General features: G+C 39.6%; 1 protein-coding gene across 3 annotated transcripts in view; it reads left to right on the top strand.

The window, feature by feature from the left end:
* Positions 1-23,673, top strand: part of INPP5F (inositol polyphosphate-5-phosphatase F) — a 94,680-nt gene that overhangs the window by 40,761 nt on the left and 30,246 nt on the right. For 2 of the 3 annotated variants that reach the window (XM_067024533.1, XM_059052460.2), the window contains exons 3-8: positions 556-692; positions 19,007-19,135; positions 19,360-19,527; positions 19,645-19,701; positions 22,208-22,406; positions 22,948-23,127. In XM_067024533.1, coding sequence (XP_066880634.1) covers positions 556-692; positions 19,007-19,135; positions 19,360-19,527; positions 19,645-19,701; positions 22,208-22,406; positions 22,948-23,127 — 870 coding nt within the window. Of the gene's footprint in view, positions 1-555; positions 693-19,006; positions 19,136-19,359; positions 19,702-22,207; positions 22,407-22,947; positions 23,128-23,673 lie in introns of all 3 variants that reach the window. The other variant, XM_059052459.2, reaches the window with a different exon arrangement.

The following is a 23,673-nucleotide window of genomic DNA, read 5'->3' as shown; positions in this document are numbered from 1 at the left end:
GTGTGTATGTTTTATTATTAGTTATCACAAAGTTTCCCTCCAGAAAAGTTGTGTGCGTTTGTGTTCCCACCAGCACTAGGAGAGTGCCTGGTTCCCACAGCCTGGCCAGCGAATGTGCTGTCATACTTTTTTATTATCCCCAAGCTGATGGGTGAGAATGGTATTGCAACATTTTAATTTACATCTCCATTGAACAACTTTTCATACATTTAAGGGTCATTTTTATATCTTTGTTGTGCTCTGAAAGGTACCAGTCCACGGCCTGTTAGGAACCGGGCCACACAAGGGTGAGCGGTGGCGGGGAGGAGGGGGGAGCAGGTAAAGCTTCATCTGCCGCTCCCCATCGCTTGCATTACTGCTTGAACCACACCCCACCCCGCCTCGGCCGTGGAAATATTGTCTTCCACAAAACCGGTCCCTGGCGCCTAAAAGGTTGGGGACCACTGCTTTAAAGGGTTGTATCTTTTGCACACTGTGTTTGATTATTCCCTTTCAGCTTGCCGGGACAGTACCACTTTATAGAAGCCAGACATTAATTATGACTTTCTCTTTCAGATCTACCGTGGTGGCTTATTTTAATTCGGCAGAAAGCTTTGGTGGGCAAACTTCCAGGAGACCATGAGGTCTGTAAAGTTACCAAAATTGCTGTGCTATCACTTTCTGAAATGGAACCTCAGGATCTTGAGCTAGAGGTAAGGTAAAGTCTCAGGAAATGTTATGGAAACTTGATATAGATGTAATGGCAACTATGGGGATTTGGTTTAATAGACCAGAATCATAGACTTTTAGATCTGGATAATATCTTTAGAGTAATTTAATCCTGTGGTTTTCAAGTCTCACTTTGGTAGTGGAACCTTTGTTTTAAAGTCTGTGAAATCCAGTATATAAAATGCATAGAAGCCAGAGCTGCTTTTGTTGAGGTAGTGATGGGAGAAGAGGGGTTCCTTAGGGCCCTGCCTACTTGGCTTCTGCTGGAAAGCCACCTTCTGTTTCTAGGGATCCCTAAGACTCTGCATAGCACAGTTCAAAAACTGGTTTGGGGTAGGGGAAGTCAAGAAGGTGAGATTAACTTTTATTATATCTTTAATCTATATTTCTTGAAATTTCTCTCAGACTTTATTTCTCTTGTAGCTTTTTTTTTTTTCCTTTTTCATTTCTAATTTTATTGATTTGAGTCCTCTCCCTCTTTTTCTTGATGAGTCTGGCTAGTGGTTTATCCATTTTGTTTATCTTCTCAAGGAACCAGCTTTTAGTTTTATTGATCTTTGCTATTGTTTTATTTCTATTTCATTTATTTCTGCTCTGATCTTTATGATTTCTTTCCTTCTGCTAACTTTTGGTTTTGTTTGTTCTTTCTCTAGTTGTTTTTCTCTAGTTTTTTTTTTTTCTTTGTTCTTTCTCTAGTTCCTTTAGGTGTAAGGTTAGATTGTTTATTTGAGATTCTTCTTGTTTCTTGAGGTAGGCTTGTATAGCTATAAACTCCCCTCTTAGAACTGCTTTTGCTGCATCCCATAGGTTTTGGATCATCGTGTTTTCATTGTCATTTGTCTCTAGGTATTTTTAAATTTCCTCTTTGATTTCTTCAGTGATCTCTTGGTTATTTAGTAACATATTGTTTAGCCTCCATGTGTTTGTGTTTTTTACATTTTTTTCCCTGTAATTCATTTCTAATCTCATAGCATTGTGGTCAGAAAAGATGCTTGATATGATTTCAATTTTCTTAAATTTACTGAGGGTTGTTTTGTGACCCAAGATGTGATCTATCCTGGAGGATGTTCCATGTGCAGTTGAGAAGAAAGTGTAATCTGCTGTTTTTGGATGGAAGGTTCTATAAATATCAATTAAATCTATCTGGTCTGTTGTGTCATTTAAAGCTTGTGTTTCCATATTAATTTTCTGTTTGGATGATCTGTCCATTGGCATAAGTGAGGTGTTAAAGTCCCCCATTATTATTGTGTTACTGTCAATTTCTTCTTTTATGGCTGTTAGCAGTTGCCTTATGTATTGAGGTGCTCGTATGTTGGGTGCATATATATTTATAATTGTTATATCTTCTTCTTGGATTGATCCCTTGATCATTATGTAGTGTCCTTCCTTGTCTCTTGTAACATTCTTTATTTTAAAGTCGATTTTATCTGATATGAGTATTGCTACTCCAGCTTTCTTTTGATTTCCATTCGCATGGATTATCTTTTTCCATCCCCTCACTTTCAGTCTGTATGTGTCCCTAGGTCTGAAGTGTGTCTCTTGTAGACAGCATATAGATGGGTCTTGTTTTTGTATCCATTCAGCCAGTCTATGTCTTTTGGTTGGAGCATTTAATCCATTTACATGTAATTATCGATATGTATGTTCCTATGACCATTTTCTTAATTGTTTTGGGTTTGTTTTTGTAGGTCCTTTTCTTCTTGTGTGCTTCCCACTTAGAGAAGTTCCTTATCACTTGTTGTAGAGCTGGATTGGTGGTGCTGAATTCTCTTAGCTTTTGCTTGTCTGTAAAGCTTTTGATTTCTCCATTGAATCTGAATGAGATCCTTGCTGGGTCAAGTAATCTTGGTTGTAAGTTCTTCCCTTTCATCACTTTAAGTATATCATGCCACTCCCTTCTGGCTTATAGAGTGTCTGCTGAGAAATCAGCTGTTAACCTTATGGGAGTTCCCTTGTATGGTATGTGTCATTTTCCCCTTGCTGCTTTCAATAATTTTTCTTTGTTTTTAATTTTTGCCTGTTTGATTACTATGTGTCTCGGCGTGTTTCTCCTTGGGTTTATCCTGCCTGGGACTCGAAGTTTTCGACTATAATCTCTTCAAATATTTTCTTGGGTCCTTTCTCTCTCTCTTCTCCCAGGACCCCTATAATGCAAATGTTGTTGCGTTTAATGTTGTCCCAGAGGTCTCTTAGGCTGTCTTCATTTGTTTTCATTCTTTTTTCTTCATTCTGTTCCGCAGCAGTGAATTCCACCATTCTGTTTTCCAGATCACTTATCCATTCTTCTGCCTCAGTTATTCTGCTATTGACTCCTTCTAGTGTAGTTTTCATTTCAGTTATTGTATTGTTCATCTCTGTTTGTTTGTTCTTTAATTCTTCTAGGTCTTTGTTAAACATTTCTTGCATGTTCTCCGTCTTTGCCTCCATTCTTTTTCTGAGGTCCTGGATCATCTTCACTATCACTATTCTGAATTCTTTTTCTGGAAGGTTGCCTTTCTCTACTTCATTGAGTTGTTTTTCTGGGGTTTATTTTGTTCCTTCATCTGGTACATAGCCCTCTGCCTTTTCATCTTGTCTATCTTTCTCTGAATGTGGTTTTTGTTCCACAGGCCACAGGATTGTAGTTCTTCTTCCTTCTGCTGTCTGCCCTCTGGTAGATGAGGCTGTCTAAGAGGCTTGTGCAAGTTTCCTGATGGGAGGGACTCTTTTTTTTTTTTTTTTTTTTTAAGAAAGAATAAACACTGATCTTGTAAGACTTTTTCATTTTCCAAGAGGAAATCAAGCCTTCAAATGGAGTGACTTAGGGCCAAGATAATGAGATTGCCCAGGGCCAGTGTTTGTCTCCACACTGTGCCTCGCCACCGCCTGGCAGAAGTAACCCATGAAAGCATTTGTATCATGCCTGCTGTCGGTGTGGGGTTGTGGCATCTAGGGATGTCATCACTCTGTCATAGTCCTAGCCTATTTTGGTCACTGTGTGATGTGCCAGACAGGCCCTGAGGGTTAAATGGATTATCATATTTTATCCTTTGGACTATCCTATAAAGTAGGCACTATTACAGTCCATGTTGTACAGGTGAAGAAAGAAGGCTTGGTGAGGAAGTAATCACAGCTGACACATGGTGGTTTCCAGACCTGGACTCAGGCCGTCTGGTCCTGTATCACTCTGCTGAGCTTGCCTCCCTGTTACCTGAATAGCAGGTAACAGGTAACATAGTTCCCACTGCCCCACAACTCAAATTCGTGTTTTTCTAAGCTGAATTCTTAGGAAGAAAGTTTGGGGACAGGGTTAAGTTGTTTAAAAAAAATAAGTACAGGGATACCTCAGAGACATTGTGGGTTTAATTCCAGACCACTGCAATAAAGCAAATATCATAATAACATGATTCACACGAATCTTTTTGTTTCCCAAGCATATAAAAGTTATGTTTATACTATGGTCTATTAAGTGTGCAAGGACATTATGCCTAAAAAAATAATGGACATACCTTAATTTTAAAATACTATTGCTAAAAAAATGCTAACCACCATCTGAGTTTTCATCGAGTCAATCTTTTTGCAATAACATCAAAGATCACTGATCACAGATCACCATAACAAATATAATAATGATAAGAAAGTTTGAAATTGTGAAAATTACCAAAATGTGGCACAGAGACATGAAGTGAGCAAATGCTGTTGGAAAATCCTGCCAGTAGACTTGTTTGATGCAAGGTTGCCACAAACTTTTAATTTGTTAAAAAAAAGAAAAAACAGTATCTGCGAAGCACAGTAAAATGTGTATGGCTGTGACAATATAGTTATTTTTATGCTTCAGGTTTTGCTGGAAGTTTGACAATCTAATTTTAAGAAACCATCATTAAAATGAACTTAGGAGGACATTGATATTCTATTTGTTACAGGTATCAAAAAGAGATTAGAGTACTTATTTCCTTTAATTGGTACTAGAGATGGACTACTATTACTATTGCTGATCTGAGACAAGTACCTTAGGTGGCATTTGGGCCTATTAAAAGCAGGTATTGGCAGGTTTTGTTTGCATTTTATTTTAGTGAACAACAGCCAGACTAAAAAAAATTGTGTCAGTTTGCTAAGCCAATAATCTTGTATCCTTTGGATGACTGCTGACAAATTGAAAGTTCATTGTGGCTTCTTGTCACCAGCCTTTGCCTTGAGGGCGAGCACCCCTTGGGCAGCATGCTGGTTTGAGCATTAAGCCTGGGGGCCCTGGCAGTTAGATTTAGAGCAAGAAACAGCTTAACCAGCACCTTGGTCATCTGCTAGTCACCAGTTTGCGCATCTGGTACTCCCAACCCTGGGGAAATGAGCTGTCTTCATCCGGGAACTGGAGCTGGACTTTTCAGGGAGGTTTTCTTATGCCCTTTGTGGCCACTAATCCTTAACATTTGAGATTAGTAGCTGACTATTGTGTAAATGGCAGGGGTGGAGGGGGAGGTATCTTTAGGAAATAACACTTAATGGAATTTTAAGACACAAAAATGTGAATATGATGAAAGCTTTTAAAATGTCTTTATTCTGAAGACCTTTCCTTCTCTCTCGTGATACTCTTAAGTGAATGAGATTATCTTCAAATACAGGTGAAAATGAGATATTCTCCCACATAGCTGAGTATTTTTACAGCACAGTTGAACAGTCTAAGTTATGGCATTTGCCAGGGTACTAAAAGTACCGTCCCCGTTAAGAGTTGGAAATATGTAATGACCCTTGCTAATTAAGGGTAAACGTGATAATAGATAGAGTATTTCCAGATCCCATTTTAGTGATAGTTTGGCATGCCTTTCTCTCAAGAGAACAGAATTTTAGAAATTTGCATTTAAGCCTTTTTTCCCTTTCCTTTAATCCTATTTTATGGTAATGGAGCTTTATAGTGAACAACAGGAGGAAGGGAAAGAACAGCTATGTTGAAAATCACAAACTGTTTGCTTTTTTTCTGACACATTAATTTAAATCTTTGGTATCTTTAATTCAATTTCCATATAACTCCAGTTAAAAGGTACATTTAGAAGCATGGTAAATTTTTTTAAAAACATCTTTATTGGAGTATAATTGCTTTACAATGGTGTGTTAGTTTCTGCTTTATAACAAAGTGAATCAGCTATACATATACATATATCCCCATATCTCCTCCCTCCCACCCTCCCTATCCCACCCCTCTAGGTGGTCACAAACCACCGAGCTTATCTCCCTGTGCTATGCTGCTGCTTCCCACTAGCTATCTATTTTACGTTTGGTAGTGTATATATGTCCATGCCACTCTCTCACTTTGTCACAGCTTATTACCCTTCCCCCTCCCCATATCCTCAAGTCCATTCTATACATCTGTGTCTTTATTTCTGTCCTGCCCCTAGGTTCTTCAGAACCATTTTTTTGTTGTTAGATTCCATATATGTGTGTTAGCATACAGTATTTTTCTCTTTCTGACTTACTTCACTTTGTATGACAGACTCTAGGTCCATCCACCTCTCTACAAATAACTCAGTTTCGTTTCTTTTTATGGCTGAGTAATTAATATTCCATTGTATATATGTGCCACATCTTCTTTATCCATTCATCTGTCGATGGACACTTAGGTTGCTTCCGTGTCCTGGCTATTGTAAATACAGCTGCAGTGGACAGTTTGGTACATGACTCTTTTTTTTTTTAATTTTATTTTTTTATACAGCAGGTCCTTATTAGTCATCAGTTTTATACACATCAGTGTATACATGTCAATCCCAATCTCCCAATTCATCACACCACCAGCCCCATCCCCCCGATGCTTTCCCCCCTTGGTGTCCATACGTTTGTTCTCTACATCTGTGTCTCAATTTCTGCCCTGCAAACCAGTTCATCTGTATGACTTTTCTAGGTTCCACATATATGCTTTACTATACGATATTTGTTTTTCTCTTTCTGACTTACTTCACTCTGTATGACAGTCTCTAGATTCATCCATGTCTCTACAAATGACCCACTTTCGTTCTGTTTTATGGCTGAGTAATATTCCATTTTATATATGTACTGCATCTTCTTTATCAATTCATCTGTTGATGGGCATTTAGGTTGCTTCCATGTCCTGGCTATTGTAAATAGAGCTGCAATGAACATTTTGGTACATGACTCTTTTTGAATTATGGTTTTCTCAGGGTATATGCCCAGTAGTGGGATTGCTGGGTCGTATGGTAATTCTATTTTTAGTTTTTAAGGAACCTCCATACTGTTCTCCATAGTGGCTGTATCAATTTACATTCCCACCAACAGTTCAATAGGGTTCCCTTTTCTTCACACCCTCTCCAGCATTTGTTGTTCGTAGATTTTCTGATGATGCCCATTCTAACTGGTGTGAGGTGATACCTCATTGTAGTTTTGATTTGCATTTCCCTAATAATTAGTGATGTCGAGCAGCTTTTCATGTGCTTCTTGGCCATCTGTATGTCTTTGGAGAAATGTCTATTTAGGTCTTCCACTCATTTTTGGATTGGGTTGTTTGTTTTTTTAATATTGAGCTGCATGAACTGTTTATATATTTTGAAGATTAATCCTTTGTCTGTTGATTCGTTTGCAAATATTTTCTCCCATTCTGAGGGTTGTCTTTTCGTTTTGTTTGTAGTTTCCTTTGCTTTGCAAAAGCTTTTAAGTTTCATTAGGTCCCATTTGTTTATTTTTGTTTTTATTTCCATTACTCTAGGAGGTGGGTCAAAAAAGATCTTGCTGTGATTTATGTTACAGAGTGTTCTTCCTATGTTTTCCTCTAACAGTTTTATAGTATCTGGTCTTACATTTAGGTCTCTAATCCATTTTGAGTTGATTTTTGTGTGTGGTGTTAGAGAGTGTTCTAATTTCGTTCTTTTACATGTAGCTGTCCAGTTTTCCCAGCACCACTTATTGAAGAGACTGTCTTTTCTCCACTGTATATCCTTGCCTCCTTTGTCATAGATTAGTTGACCATAGGTACGTGGGTTTGTCTCTGGGCTTTCTATCCTGTTCCACTGATCTGTATTTCTGTTTTTGTGCCAGTACCATACTGTCTTTTTTTTTTTTTTTTTTTTTTTTTTTTTTTTTTTTTTTTTTTTTTTTTGCGGTATGCGGGCCTCTCACTGTTGTGGCCTCTCCCGTTGCGGAGCGCAGGCTCCGGACGCGCAGGCGCAGCGGCCATGGCTCACGGGCCCAGCCGCTCCGCGGCACGTGGGATCCTCCCGGACCAGGGCACGAACTCGTGTTTCCTGCATTGGCAGGCGGACTCTCAACCACTGCGCCACCAGGGAAGCCCCATACTGTCTTGATTACTGTAGCTTTGTAGTATAGCCTGAAGTCAGGGAATCTGATTCCTCCAACTCTGTTTTTTTCCCTCAAGACTGCTTTGGCTATTCAGGGTCTTTTGTGTCTCCATACAAATTTTAAGATTTTTTTGTTATAGTTCTGTAAAAAATGTCATTGGTTATTTCATAGGGATTGCATTGAGTCTGTAGATTGCTTTGGGTAATATAGTCATTTTCACAATATTGATTCTTCCAATCCAAGAACATGTTATATCTCTCCATCTGTTTGTAGCGTCTTTAATTTCTTTCATCAGTGTCTTATAGTTTTCTGCATACAGGTCTTTCGTCTCCATAGGTAGGTTTATTCCTAGGTATTTTCTTCTTTTTGTTGCAATGGTAAATGGGAGTGTTTCCTTAATTTCTCTTAAGATTTTTCATCATTAGTGTATAGGAATGCAAGAGAATTCTGTGCATTAATTTTGTATCCTGCAACTTTACCAAATTCATTGATTAGCTCTAGTAGTTTTCTGGTGGTGTCTTTAGGATTCTCTATGTGTAGTATCATGTCATCTGCAAACAGTGACAGCTTTACTTCTTCTTTTCCTATTTGGATTCCTTTTATTTCTTTTCCTTCTCTGAATGCTGTGGCTAAAACTTCCAGAACTATTTTGAATAATAGTGGTGAGAGTGCACAACTTTGTCTTGTTCCTGATCTTATTGGAAATGGTTTCAGTTTTTCACCATTGAGAATGATGTTGGCTGTGGGTTTGTCATATATGGCCTTTATTATGTTGTGGTAGGTTCCCTCTATGCCTACTTTCTCCAGGTTTTTTTTATCATAAATGTGTATTGAATTTTGTCAAAAGCTTTTTATGCATCTATTGAGATTATCATATGGTTTTTCTCCTTCAGTTTGTTAATATGGTGTATCACATTGATTGATTTGCATATATTGAAGAGTCCTTGCATTCCTGGGATAAACCCCACTTGATCATGGTGTATGATCCTTTTAATGTGCTGTTGGATTCTGTTGCGAGTATTTTGTTGAGGATTTTTGCATCTGTGCTCATCAGTGATATTGGCCTATAGTTTTCTTTCTTTGTGACATCTTTGTCTGGTTTTGGTATCAGGGTGATGGTGGCCTCATAGAATGAGTGTGGGAATGTTCCTCCCTCTGCTATATTTTGGAAGAGTTTGAGATGATAGGTGTTAGCTCTATGTTTTGATAGAATTTGCCTGTGAAGCCATCTGGTCCTGGGCTTTTGTTTGTTGGAAGATTTTTGTTGTTGTTGTTACGTGGACCTCTCATTGCTTTGGCCTCTCCCGTTGCAGAGTACAGGCTCCGGACACACAGGCTCCATGGCCATGGCTCATGGGCCCAGCTGCTCCGTGGCATGTGGGAACTTCCCGGGCCGGGGCACGAACCCGTGTCCCCTGCATCGGCAGGTGGATTCTCAACCACTGCGCCACCAGGGAAGCCCCTGTTGGAAGATTTTTAATCACAGTCTCAATTTCAGTGCTTGTAATTGGTCTGTTTATATTTTCTATTTCTTCCTGGTTCAGTCTTGGAAGGTTGTGCTTTTCTAAGAATTTATCCATTTCTTCCAGGTTGTCCATTTTATTGTCATATAGTTGCTTGTAGTAATCTCTCATGATCCTTTATATTTCTGCAGTGTCAGTTGTTACTTCTCCTTTTTCATTTCTAATTCTATTGATTTGAGTCTTCTCACTTTTTTTCTTAATGAGTCTGGCTAATGGTTTATCCATTTTGTTTATCTTCTCAAAGAACCAGCTTTTAGTTTCATTGATCTTTGCTATTTTTTCATTCATTTCTTTTTCATTTATTTCTGATCTGATCTTTGTGATTTCTTTCCTTCTGCTAACTTTGGTTTTTTTTGTTCTTCTTTCTCTGATTGCTTGAGGTGTAAGTTAGGTTGTTTATTTGAGATGTTCTTGTTTCTTGAGGTAGGATTATAAACTTCCCTCTTAGAACTGCTTTTGCTGCATCCCATAGCATTTGGATTGTTGTGTTTTCATTGTCATTTGTTTCTGGGTATTTTTTGATTTCCTCTTTGATTTCTTCAGTGATCTCTTGGTTATTTAGTAGCATATTGTTTAGCCTCCATGTGTTTGTATTTTTTACAGATTTTTTCCTGTAATTGATATCTAGTGTGATAGCACTGTGGTCAGAAAAAGATACTTGATACGATTTCAATTTTCTTAAATTTACCAAGGCTTGGCATGTGACCCAAGATATGATCTATCCTGGAGAATGTTCCATGAGCAGTTGAGAAGAAAGTGTATTCTGTTGTTTTTGGATGGAATGTTCTATAAATATCAATTAAGTCCATCTTGTTTAATGTGTCATTTAAGGCTTGTGTTTCCTTATTTATTTTCATTTTGGATGATCTGTCCATTGGTGAAAGTGGGGTGTTAAAGTCCCCTACTATTTTTGTATTACTGTCGATTTCCCCTTTTATGGCTGTTAGCATTTGTCTTATGTATTGAGGTGCTCCTATGTTGGGTGCATAAATATTTACAATTGTTATATCTTCTTCTTGGCTTGATCCCTTGGTCATTATGTAGTGTCCTTCTTTGTCTCTTGTAATAGTCTTTATTTTAAAGTCTCTTTTGTCTGATATGAGAATTGCTACTCCAGCTTTCTTTTGATTTCCATTTGGATGGATTATCTTTTTCCATCCCCTCACTTTCAGTCTGTATGTGTCCCTAGGTCTGAAGTGGGTCTCTTGTAGACAGCATATAGATGGGTCTTGTTTTTGTATCCATTCAGCCAGTCTGTGTCTTTTGGTTGAAGCATTTAATCCATTTACATTTAAGGTAATTATCGATATGTATGTTCCCATTACCATTTTTTAAATTGTTTTGGGTTTGTTATTGTAGGTCTTTTCCTTGTGTTTCCTGCCTAGGGAGGTTCCTTTAGCATTTGTTGTAAAGCTGGTTTGGTGGTGTTGAATTTTCTTAGCTTTTCCTCATCTGTAAAGGTTTTAATTTCTCCATCAAATCTGAATGAGATCCTTGCTGAGTAGAGTAATCTTGGTTGTAGGTTTTTCCCTTTCATCACTTTAAGTATGTCCTGCTACTCCCTTCTGGCTTGCAGAGTTTCTGCTGAAAGATCAGCTGTTAACCTTATGGGGATTCCCTTGTAAGTTATTTGTTGTTTTTCCCTTGCTGCTTTTAATATTTTTTCTTTGTGTTTAATTTTTGATAGTTTTATTAATATGTGTCTTGACGTGTTTCTCCTTGGATTTATCCTGTATGAGACTCTCTGTGCTTGCTGGACTTCATTGACTCTTTCCTTTCCCATATTAAGGAAGTTTTCAACTCTAATCTCCAAATATTTTCTCAGTCCCTTTCTTTTCCTCCTCTTCTTCTGGGACCCCTATAATGTGAATTTTGGTGCATTTAATGTTGTCGCAGAGGTCTCTACGACTGTCCTCAATTCTTTTCATTCTTTTTTCTTTATTCTGCTCTGCAGTAGTTATTTCCACTATTTTATCTTCCAGGTCACTTATCCATTTTTCCGCCTCAGTTATTCTGCTGTTGATTCTTTCTAGAGAATCTTTAATTTCATTTATTGTGTTGTTCATCATTGTTTGTTTGCTCTTTAGTTCTTCTAGGTCCTTGTTAAACGTTTCTTGTATTTTCTCCATTCTTCTTCCAAGATTTTGGATCATCTTTACTAGCATTATTCTGAATTCTTTTTCAGGTAGAGTGTCTATTTCCTCTTTGTTTGGTCTGGTGGGTTTTTACCTTGCTCCTTCATCTGCTGTGTGTTTCTCTGTCTTCTCATTTTGCTTAACTTACTGTGTTTGGGGTCTCCTTTTCACAGGCTGCAGGTTCATAGTTCCTGTTGTTTTGGTGTCTTCCCTCAGTGGCTAAGGTTGGTTCAGTGGGCTCTGTAGGCTTCCTGTTGGAGTGGACTAGTGCCTGTGTTCTGGTGGAGGAGGCTGGATTTTGTCTTTCTGGTGGGCAAGACCGCATCCAGTGGTGTGTTTTGGGGTGTCTGTGACCTTATTATGATTTTAGGCAGCCTCTCTGCTAATGGATGGGGTTGTGTTCCTGTCTTGCTAGTTGTTTGGCATAAGGTATCCAGTACTGTAGCTTGCTGGTCATTGAGTAGAGCTGGGTCTTAGCATTGAGATGGAGATCTCTGGGAGAGCTTTCACCGTTTGATATTACGTGGAGCCGGGAGGTCTCTGGTGGACCAATGTCTTGAACTCAGCTCTCCCACCTCAGAGTCACAGGCCTGACACCCAGCCGGAGCACCAAGACCCTGTCAGCCACACGGCTGTTTTAGGAAGTCTGAGGTCTTCTGCCAGCGTTCAGTAGGTGTTTTATAGGAGTTGTTCCACATGTAGTTGTATTTCTGATGTATCTGTGGGGAGGAAGGTGATCCCCACATCTTACTCCTCCACCATCTTGAAGGTCCCCCCGCCCCCCAGTTGACTTTTTGCTTTAGTTAATATGCCTTGTTTGCCAGTTTTTAAAATAATTTTCATAGTATACAGTTTACTCATTTAAAGCACATAATTTCAGTGGTTTTTAGTATATTCACAGTTTTGTAACTGTCACCACAATTAATGTTAGAACACTTTCATCGCTCTAAAAATAACCCTGCACTCATTAGTAGTCACTCATTTTCCCCCAAACCCCAGGCAAATCCTAGGCAACCATTAATCTACTTTCTTTCTCTGTAAATTTGCCTATTCTGAATATTTCTGATAAATGGAATCATAAACTATGTGGCCTTTTGTGACTGGCTTCTTTTATTTAGCACCATGTTTTCAAGGTTCATGCTTGTTGTAGCATGTGTCAACACTTAATTCCTTTTTATTCCATTGTATACCACATGTTGTTTATCCATTCATCAGTTGATGGACATTTGGGTTGTTTTCACTTTGGGGCTGTTATGAGTAATACTGCTGTGAACATTGTGTACAAGTTTTTGGGTGGACATTTGTTTTCGTTTCTCTTGGGAGAAAGAGAAATTCCATACCTAGGAATGGAATTGCTGGGTCTTATAGTAACTGTGTCTAACCTCTTGAGGACCTGCTAGACTGTTTTTCAAAGCAATGTGCCATTAAAGAGAAAAAAAAAAAAAAAAAAGATCTAGGGACTTCCTTGGCAGTCCAGTGGTTAAGGCTCTGCACTTCCACTGCAGTGGGTGCAGGTTTGATCCCTGGTCGGGGAACTAAGATCCCACATGCTGTGCAGCATGGAAAAAAAAAAAAAAAGGATCTATACAAGGGTATGAAGAATCTGTGGGTTTCAAATAAATGAGAACATAGATGTTCTTTCTTTTGAAAAAAAAATCCTTTAAAGTTTTATAGGCTTATGTTCCATATCTGCATATCTTATTTGCTGTATCTCATTGCCTTAATAGATAACTGTATCATTTTCCATATTTGGTTTCCCATTAGACATCTGTTTAAAATTTTAGCTCCTGATGGTCATAGATAGCTACCAACCTTTAAAGTAAAATCATTTATTTTCCTTTTCCTATACAGCAGCAACAACAACATCAGCCCTTAATCTTGGTTGTGAAATGTAAGTCGCTCGAGTAGTAGAAAAACTAGGGGAGCACTGTGGCGCTTGCAGTGGTGCTTTTCTTTTTGAGATGGTGTGTTTCGATGTCGTGAGAAGTGCCTAAGCACATATTACACAGGACTGGCTGGGCCTCTGGAAGAGGGAAGGTGACCCCACTGTCCACGCTCTACCTTGTAATCCCTAGAGCTCTGTCTAAACGAAGCATCTTAAGACTGGAAGGGATCCCAAGAAGTAGTTTCCTGTGTACCTGTTTCTTGGTAGGCCTGAATTTAACCTATTTTCAAAGATAGTTGTCTATACTTTCTTTTCTAAAGTTAACTGTATATATGGAAGATTTTAAAATATTCATTGAAAGTGTTTATGTTTAAAGTATTTTAAATTTCTATTTAGAAAACTCAGTTTAAAGAGACAGAGACAGACTTCTGGATAAGATGGTGTGGTGACTTTGTGCTTTGTAATGCAGATCACAGTCCTTATCTGAAATCTTTGGGGCTGTATTTGTTTTAGAATTCAGGTTTTGGGGCCTTTCTAAAAGGTTATTCCATGTACTTGATATATGTGCAGTGAGTCTGGGACATTACCCTACAGATTTACACATTCATACGTCTTAAAGAATCATGTGCATATTCATTCTAAGGAAGGTAAATGATGACTATAAATTGCCTCATATCAGTTCAGGGATTATTTTGTCATTAGATGAGTTTGTAGCAAACTTTTAAAAAACTTTCAGGTTTCAGAGTTTTTTGGATTTTGGAGTTAAGGGATATTGGACCTATATCAACTCTATTCCAAGCCCAGGAAGAGGATAGATTAAAAAAAAGAGAGAAAAGAAAAGAAAAACAAGACATTGCCAGGCCTAGAAGAAAACCACATCTTATCTTCATGGACCATAAATGGAATAGTGGATCAGACAGAGGCCTTCTAGTTTCTGCATCCATAAGCAGGCAGTGGTGGGTGGAGATTTGGTCCCTACACATTAAAGGGAACTAAAAGGGCTATACTGGAGATGAGGGTCTGGAGCCATGTTCAGTACTTTAAGCCTGGTGCTGGAGTGGGACCCCCCAGTTCATAAAAGGAGGCTGTTAGGTTATCTGTTCTAAGTGGGATAATTGTGCCAAAAAGAATTCTCTTGTCTGTTAAGCCAGTAGCACCTCCCTTGAGAAACACTGGTCTTGGCAAAAGATAAGGATCTGAATTAACACAATAACAGCATGAAGTAGTTGGGGTTGATAGGAGAGACTTTAGCAGGTAGAATAATGGAAGATGACTCCAAGGTTTCTTGCTTAAGTAATCCAGTGGGTGATGCAGTCATTGCCTGAGATGCGGCATACCAGAGAAGGAACAAGATTTGCCAGACAGACGTTGGTCAGGTTTGGAGATGCTGAATTTGAGAGACTAGTGTCTCATTAGTGGGGAGATGTATTTTGGGGTCATGAGCTCAGAGCAAAAGGGTAGAGTTAGAAATGTAGAGTTAAATGTAATCATAGTTAAAAATGAGGAAAGAGGATGAAATTTTCTTGGCAGAGCATGAAGAATGGGAAGAGAACTAAGGGTGGCACATTGGGAGCCACATTAGAGATCGAGATGCCAACAAAGAAGACAGAGAAGGAACAGTTGGAGGTGGGGAAGAGCCCAGAGAGACAGGTGTCATAGGGGACAGGTGACGAGATGGCAGAGAGTGATCGTAATGCCACATTCTTAGACAGACATAAGGTTTGTCCTTTTCAGAGCGAGGGGGTCCTTGTTTCACTCTGCCTGAGCAGTTTCATTGGCCTTCACTCTTTGACCACCCCAATCATACTATAGTCCTCACAGCTTCAGTGACATGACACTGTGCCCTGCTAACTTACGGAGATTTCAGGGTTGAGGGATGGATTTTTAAAAAAGATTCTGGTAAACTTGAACAATGTTAAAAGGCGGTAGGAAAGGGGCTGTTAGAGAGAGAGGTTGGAACAGAGGAGAGAGAGGGTGAATGACCGGGCAAGGTCCTGATCCTAGAGGAGACAGCAGGAAACTAGCCTTGCAGAGAAAAACATCTCCCGTCCTTCTGAGAGTGAGCAGAGTGGGTGCAGACTAGGTGTGCTGCTGCAAGATTACTTTAGAATAGCTAGATATTTAGAATCATCTTTGCTATATTCCTGGGGGAAAGTCTTGCTGGCTTGAATGCTCTTAAGGAATAACTGTGTCTGACAGAGGCATAATATCCTGTTTGAATATTAAAATTGCAACAATCTATAACTAGGTTTAAGGCATGTTTTCAGATTTTTTAAAGAAAGTGTTATTAATATGACTAGATGATTACTAACACTCTGCATAAAAATCACTAGCCAGCAATTGCTTAGTGCCGCAAGCAGCAGCAGCGGGGACTAACGGGAGAGCTCCTTTGCTGCCCCAATAATTCTGTACTAACCAAGGCTGGAGGGGTATGAGGTGTATTCATGGAAGAAGGGAAGTGACGGTTTTCTAGGACTACTTTTATGCCCCATGTGTGAATCTGGAGGTTACCACTTACATTTGTAGCGTCAGAGCCCATCCACTCATTTAACAAAGGTTTTTGGAGACCTCCTGTACCAGGTACTGCTAAGGCCCTGGAGATATATGAGTCAGTAAAACAAGAATCTCTGCTATTATGGAACTTACATTTATGGTGGGGGTGCGGCAGACAGTAAACATCAACATAATTATATCATGTCGTATGTTGGAAAGTAGTGAACACTATGGAAAATAAAAGTTGAGTGCAGTAAGGGTGGTGGGTGGAGTGCCCGGGAGCGGAGATTATGGTAAGATATCTGAGGAGAGAATAGCCAGAACACAGGCCCTGAGGTGGAAGTAGTCCTGGCTTGTTGAGGAACAGCAAGGAGGCTGATATGGGTGGAGTGGAGTAATAAGCAAGGGGAGGAGAGCCACAGGAGATGAAGGCAGAGGAGAGAAGATGAGGGTCTAGTTTTGAACATGTTGAGTGTGAGGTACCTGATGGAAATCCAAGTGGAAACGTTAGGATTTGTGATTCTAGAATTTTGGGAAAGAGCGGAGCTGGAAATGTACCTCTGGAAGGGAAGGGTTGGCATGTAGATGGTATTTAAAGCCATGAGACTGGATGAAATTGCTGAGGGAGTGAATGCAGATAGAGAAGGGGGTCAAGGACTGAACCTGAGGTGCCAAGACATTAAGAAGTCAAATGGTCAGGAAGGAACCAGTAAAAGAGGGAAAGAGTGACCACTGGAAGCCAAGTAAGACAGCGTATCAGAGAAGATGAGGGAGAGATGAACTGTGTCAAATGCTACTGAGTGGTTAAGATAAGGACTAGGAATCCACCACTGCATTTAGCCAAGTAGAGACCACTGGTCACACTGAAGATAAGGTTTAGGTAGAGTGGTGGGGGCCAAAGCCAGGTTGGATTGGGCTGGGGAGAGAACAGGAGGAGAGAGATTGGAGGCAGTGAGGAGTACAAAGAAGTAGGACCCTAGCTGGCACAGGAGGAGTGTTAAGAGGAGAGAAATATCAGTGTGTTTCTGTGCTGGTGGGAATGATCAGGCAGAAAGAGGGGAGAGGAGAGAATTGCTGGAGCAACATCCATATGCTTGATTCTTGCTGCTTCCCCATTATCTCAAGATCTGGTTAGTTTTGCTTACTTGAAGGGAAATTAAGTTAACTTGGTTTTGGCAGGATGACTGTAGATTTTTTTTTTACTTCACCTTTGGTTCCCTTGTCTTCACTGGTAGGCCAGGAGGAGTGTAAAGTTTTAATCATGTTGTGAAACCCATGTGAATAGAGTGTTTGGTAGCCATAGCTTTGAAAAGACATAAAACCCATAAGATTGCAGTACATCTGAATTCTTCGTTCAATTATCAGTCTCCACTTCCAATTTGATAAAACAGGAACAGCCCCCTTCCTTTTTTAAAAAAATTAATTAATTTACTTATGTATTTTTGGCTGCATTGGGTTTTCGTTGCAGTGCGTGGGCTTCTCATTGCAGTGGCTACTCTTGTTGCGGAGCATGGGCTCTAGGTGTATGGGCTTCAGTAGTTGTGGCATGCAGGCTCAGTAGTTGTGGCACACGCGCTTAGTTGCTCCGTAGCACATGGGATCCTCTGGGACCAGGGCTTGAACCCATGTCCCCTGCATTGGCAGGAGGATTCCCAACCACTGTGCCACCAGGGAAGTCCAGCCCCCTAACTTAAAAAAAAAATTTATAATCAAAACTCGAACCAGGGGACTTCCCTGGTGGTCCAGTGGTTAAGAATCCATCTTGCAATGCAGAGGACGCCAGTTCGATCCCTGGTCGAGGAACTAAGATCCCACGTGCCACGGGGCAACTGAGCCCGGGTGCCACAACTAGAGAGTCAGTGCACCACAACTACCGAACCCACTTGCTCTGCAGCCCATGTGCCTGCCACAACTAATGAGCCTGTGCTCTCTGGAGCCCGAGCACCGTAATAAAAAAGATACTGTGTGCCGCAACTAAGACCCCAATGCAGCCAAAAAATAAAAAAATAAATATTTAAAAAACCCCCACAATCTTGAATTAGTTTTTTCTCCTCATTAAGTTTTTTAATCCTGTTTATAATCTAGTAATAGTTATTTTATAAGTAAGACACTACTAATGATAACCATTTAGTAACTGTTAGCTCTTAACAGGGATCTACCACTTAGCATAGCAATAAAACCAGTGTATTGAAAAAATGGAATAAGTCTGCGTACGGTTAATAGAATCCTTGTGTCCCTTTCAGAATATTTGCTTTGTGTGTTGAGCCACATGAAATTATATGTAAAACTCTTGACTTTAACCAGGTAGTCCTCTGTAGAACCTCTGTGCCCTTCTCTTGTCTTAACACCTTGCCATCCTCTTCACTTTGTTGGTTGGACAGCACATTTCCTGCAGCCCCTACTTTCTGCTTCAAACTTAATCCCTGGACCCAAAGAGTGTGTTTTTATGCTGATTTCATTAGTGTGTGTGAGGATAGGAGGAGAGAGAGTGGTTGAAACGTCCAGCTTTAAACATTCCCAATAGAGCAGACTCTTGGCAACTTCTCACCCAAAACACTCAATTAACTAGCATGAATATTTAGCACATATTGCTCTAAAGAAATGTGACGAGAGCATAGCATATGTGTATTTTGCACTATTTTTAATCTTTGATGCCAATTTTTAAAGCGTTAATGAATCCCAACCAGAGCATTTTATTCTTCAGTTATATTACATAAGAACTTACTATGATCCTAACCTGAATTTTCTACCCCTAAATCCTAAGTATATCCTGCCCTGTATTCTTTGCTTGTCCTCTACTGTAGCTTTCTAATCCTTGAAACCACAGCTGTGTTTTCTAATATCAGTTGTCTACTGGGTCATTTTAGCTGCTCTTGAGGTTTTAACCACAATGCTTGAGGAGTAGTGACACTTCTGCACTCACACTTGAACATTAAGCAAGCAGATACTAGTAATAATGAATTCTCTTTCTCCTAATTATTTAGCTCTGTAAGAAGCATCATTTTGGAATTAACAAACCAGAGAAGATTATACCATCTCCTGATGACTCAAAGTTTCTACTGAAGACCTTTACGCATATTAAATCCAATGTGTCTGCTCCTAATAAAAAGAAAGTAAGAGTTTAATTGATATGGGCTTGGAATTAATCTTTGATTAGTTTTAAATTGAGGGGTGACTTTCCTGCTAATAAACTTACTTTCAAACTACTTGTCATATTAAAGCACCATCTCTTCATATCCTTGGGATTATTTTTTACTTTGCTCCTAGGGAATTGTGTGGTATCCACACAATGCTTTACATTTAATTCCTGCAGTAATAGTAGATTAATTTCTTACAGGTTAAGGAAAGTAAAGAAAAGGAGAAGTTGGAGAGGAGATTACTTGAGGAGTTGCTGAAGATGTTCATGGACTCAGAATCCTTTTACTATAGCTTGACCTACGACCTGACCAATTCAGTGCAGAGGCAGAGTGCTGGGGAGAGGGACCCCTGTCCTCTTTGGCAAAAGGTACCTCTCACAGCTCAGAGCAGGGTTTGCCACCAGAACAATTCATGGACCTGTTTGGCTTCTACAGGAGAACTGAAACAACATGTTTCTGAACTGTTTGTTTTCTACCTTTTCCAGGTCGATGACCGATTTTTTTGGAATAAACATATGATACAAGACCTTACTGAGATTGGTGTGAGTAGTTGTTTCTGAAATATTCTAAGGTAGTTTATAGTTGTTAGGCAAATATTTTTAAGTTGTACTAAAATAAAAATTTAAAATCTCACGTAATGTTTTCCCCTGTAGAATGAGAATCATTTAGCTAGGGAAAAGGGCACTACTTTAAGGCGGTTCATAATTCGACTGTATAGCCACAGGCTTGTCTTCTTAGCAGGTTTCCATAGAACAGTCATAATTTAAGGCTGTGGAACTAATATCCATAGAGTTCCTGTAAAAGATATTTTGTTTGTACCCATTGGAAGTGTTGAGGCCCAGTTTTCCTTTAGTGATACCAGTCATTTAATGTTCCTGTTTCCTCATATGGAAATTGGAGTAGACAAATCTCTAAGAATGTTCCAGTACTACAAGTATTCGTATCAGGGAAGACGGGATATGATGAGATTATTGCATGAGGTTCCTTCAGGTTTAATGATTACCTTCTTCCTTTACTCTGTCATGTATACTGGAGAATTATGACTGTCCAAAGACAGTTCCTTTATTCGGTCAATCAACCAATATTTATGGAAAGCCTGGCATGTGCCAGTTACTGTTTTGGACACAAATTGGGCAAAAAGTTGAATAGGGTCACAGATTATCTTTTTCTTAACCTTTCAGAAAGTTCAAGCCTTTTTTCTTTCTGTTTCTCCCTATTGGTGGTGGTTAGTATGAATGATTTTGACCTATTTATCTGGTGGTGTCTAAAACTAGGTATCTATCATGGCTCACCTCTCTAAAATGTTCTTGCCTCTCTTTATGATGCTGATCAAACCATGACCACCGAAACTTAATGATAGGGGGAGAAAAGTAAGGGTGTCTGTAATGAGTATTTGTCCTGTTTGCTGACATATTGAGCTCTAATGTGTTTCGCAGAGTTTTTGTCAGACACGTAGCATTACCATTTAAAACTGATGACTTACAGTAAAGGTGGCATTTGGTAGCATACCTTTCTCTGTTCCTGTTGAGAGTTTTGTATTTATTGCTAAAACAAAAATATAAATAATGAGAATGGTGATAAAAGTAATGAATGCAGATAGATCCTTTGCTTCACTATTTTCAACTCTAACCACCTTCCTAAGATCCTATCTGCAGGCTCCATAAAACAAAACTGTGAGATAGGACCTGGAGTATATAAGTAGTATATTTCACAGCTACTTTGGACTGTGAAAGAAGGGGTGGATTTGAAGTTGATGCTGAGATTAAGGCTAGATACAGATACGGAGATAGGAGGGAAAGAGGGACTAAGAACAACTTCTGTGGAGCACTTTGCATCCTTTACTGTCCCTGCATATACAGTCAGTCGAGAAATCTGAGTGTCTTAGTCTGAAAGACTTAAGAGGAAATCTCTAATTAATAGTCTCCTAATTACATTGGATGACTTTTTTTTTTTTTTTTTTTTTGCGGTATGTGGGCCTCTCACTGTCGTGGCCTCTCCCGTTGCTGAGCACAGGCTCCGGACGCGCAGGCTCAGCGGTCACGGCTCACGGGCCCAGCCGCTCCGCGGCACATGGGATCTTCCCGGACCGGGGCACGAACCCACGCCCCCTGCATCGGCAGGCGGACTCCCAACCACTGCGCCACCAGGGAAGCCCGCATGACTTTTTAAAATAAGATATTTATGGAAAGGATTCTTTTTTTGGTTCATTGACTACTTGGATTTTAGCTTGGCAGAGCAAGACTTTTTCTAAACTAGAAAGTAGAATAGACCTCCATGTTTCATAATAAAGTGATCAGAGTTGGTTGTATTTAATTAAAGGCTTAATACAATTGGGAGTTGAAAATCAACCTTTAAGCTTTATTTTCTTCTATCCCAGCAGGAATAACCGTAATAGCCACATCTGTTAAATCCTTACTACTAGGCAGGCACTGTGCCAAACACTTTTTAGATTTTACTCATTTAATGTTCACAGCAACCTTATGAGGCGGTCGTTTTTCTTGTTTCACAAAGCAGAATGCCGAGGCATGGCAAGGTTAAGTGATTCACCTGCGAGAGGAAGTAAGTGGCGGAGCTTGAATTTGTGCCCAGCAGCTGTGGTCCCTTTCAGGCAGCTCTTCTTGAATGACCACCAGAAACAAAAGGAAAGGCTCTCACCTCCGCCCCCCTCCCTGCCTCCATTCCTTAGTGTTCTCCAAAACCCAGAAAATTAAAGGATGGAAGGTTTCTGCTTCTAATAAACTAACACCAAGTATGTGCTAACTGCTGCTTGGGTTTAAGAAAGTAGCAGTGGGGCTTCCCTGGTGGCGCAGTGGTTGAGAGTCCACCTGCCGATGCAGGGGACACGGGTTCGTGCCCCGGTCTGGGAAGATCCCACATGCCGCGGAGCGGCTGGGCCCATGAGGCATGGCTGCTGAGCCTGTGCGTCTGGAGCCTGTGCTCCGCAACGGGAGAGGCCACAACGGTGAGAGGCCCGCGTACCGCAAAAAAAAAAAAAAAGTAGCAGTGCTGTACAGAATAGGAGCAACATGATGTTCATATTATTTTCAGACACCGGATGTGGACTTTTGGATTATCCCCATTATTCAAGGTTTTGTGCAGATTGAAGAACTTGTGGTTAATTATAATGAGTCATCTGACGATGAGAAAAGCAGCCCAGAGACCCCCCCTCAGGAGTCCACCTGCGTAGATGACATTCACCCACGCTTTCTAGTGGCTCTCATTTCACGCCGAAGTAGACACAGAGCAGGTGAGTGGCGGGCTGTAATAGTGTACAAATTAAATCCTGGTGAGGATGGAACATCTGCAGATGTATTGAAATGCTAATGACAATAATGGATTTGGAAACACAGTTGGCTTCCAAGTGCTCAGTGACTCTCAATGGTGTGATCTAATTGGGGACCAAGTTTTTGGAGAGAAGTGAATGGGAGAGAGTTAAAAGGGAAAAGAAAAGGAGGTATATATGTGGAAAAGAGCAGAAAGTCACTTGGGATGTGTTTCTAGATACCATTGTTCCTCCTGACAGCCTGGATCACAGTAATAAATCCTTCCCGAGTGCTAGCACCTTTGGGAAAAACCTCCTCTTTCAGTTCACAGGAACTATCTCAGCTTCAACTTTTAAAAAGCGATGAGTACAGGCCTGATCTGGGGTAAGTTGATACTGTTCTGCCTGACAGTTGCACATTAGATCCCCAAGGCTGTCCTGAAAGACACAGGTTTGGTTAAGAAGCATATCTAGTGAGACTAATTTTTTTTTTCAATGTTGCTGTTTTGTTTTAATTTTCTTTTAGGAATGCGTTATAAACGAAGAGGAGTGGATAAAAATGGAAATGTTGCAAATTATGTGGAGACTGAGCAGTTAATTCATGTGCATAATCATACCTTGTCATTTATTCAAACACGAGGCTCTGTGCCTGTGTTTTGGAGCCAGGTTGGGTATCGATATAATCCAAGACCTCGGCTGGACAGAAGTAAGCCTGTCAGTTATTTGGTTTGCAGATGATGATTTCAGAGGGAGTTTTTTTAAATATTAGATACTTCATAGGTTTGGATTTGTTTTGCCAGATACTTCATTTAAAATAATAACTCATATGGTAAAATTTAATACTGATATAATAATCACAAAAGTAATAATGATTGTTGACAATTTAAGTAATTAACAATAAAAAGATTCCAAAATAGAGCAAAACAGAGCTTAATTCACAGATTTTAATTTGTTGTTTCTTTAAAGAATACTTTATTACATGCTTAATTTTGGAAAAGTGTAAACATGGCCAATATTTATAGAAGCAGGTAATATCTTAAATAAGACAGCATCTACAAGGAATAGATAGGATGCCTTCACTCACATGTGTTGCTGTGAAAGGTTCGTTGTTGTTTTAAATATTAAGGATTTAATTTCTTCCAGTATTTTAACTTTAGCACTGGAATAGCTAAGTCATGTCCGTCTAATTAGATTTCTGAAAGAGGCTGATTTTAAAAATTATTTACAGAATATTTTTCTCTCAGAACAATTT

This window comes from Kogia breviceps, chromosome 2, assembly GCF_026419965.1.
Source record: "Kogia breviceps isolate mKogBre1 chromosome 2, mKogBre1 haplotype 1, whole genome shotgun sequence".
In the NCBI taxonomy this organism is placed as follows: Eukaryota; Metazoa; Chordata; class Mammalia; order Artiodactyla; family Physeteridae; genus Kogia; species Kogia breviceps.
This window is presented reverse-complemented; position numbering and strand designations above follow the sequence as displayed.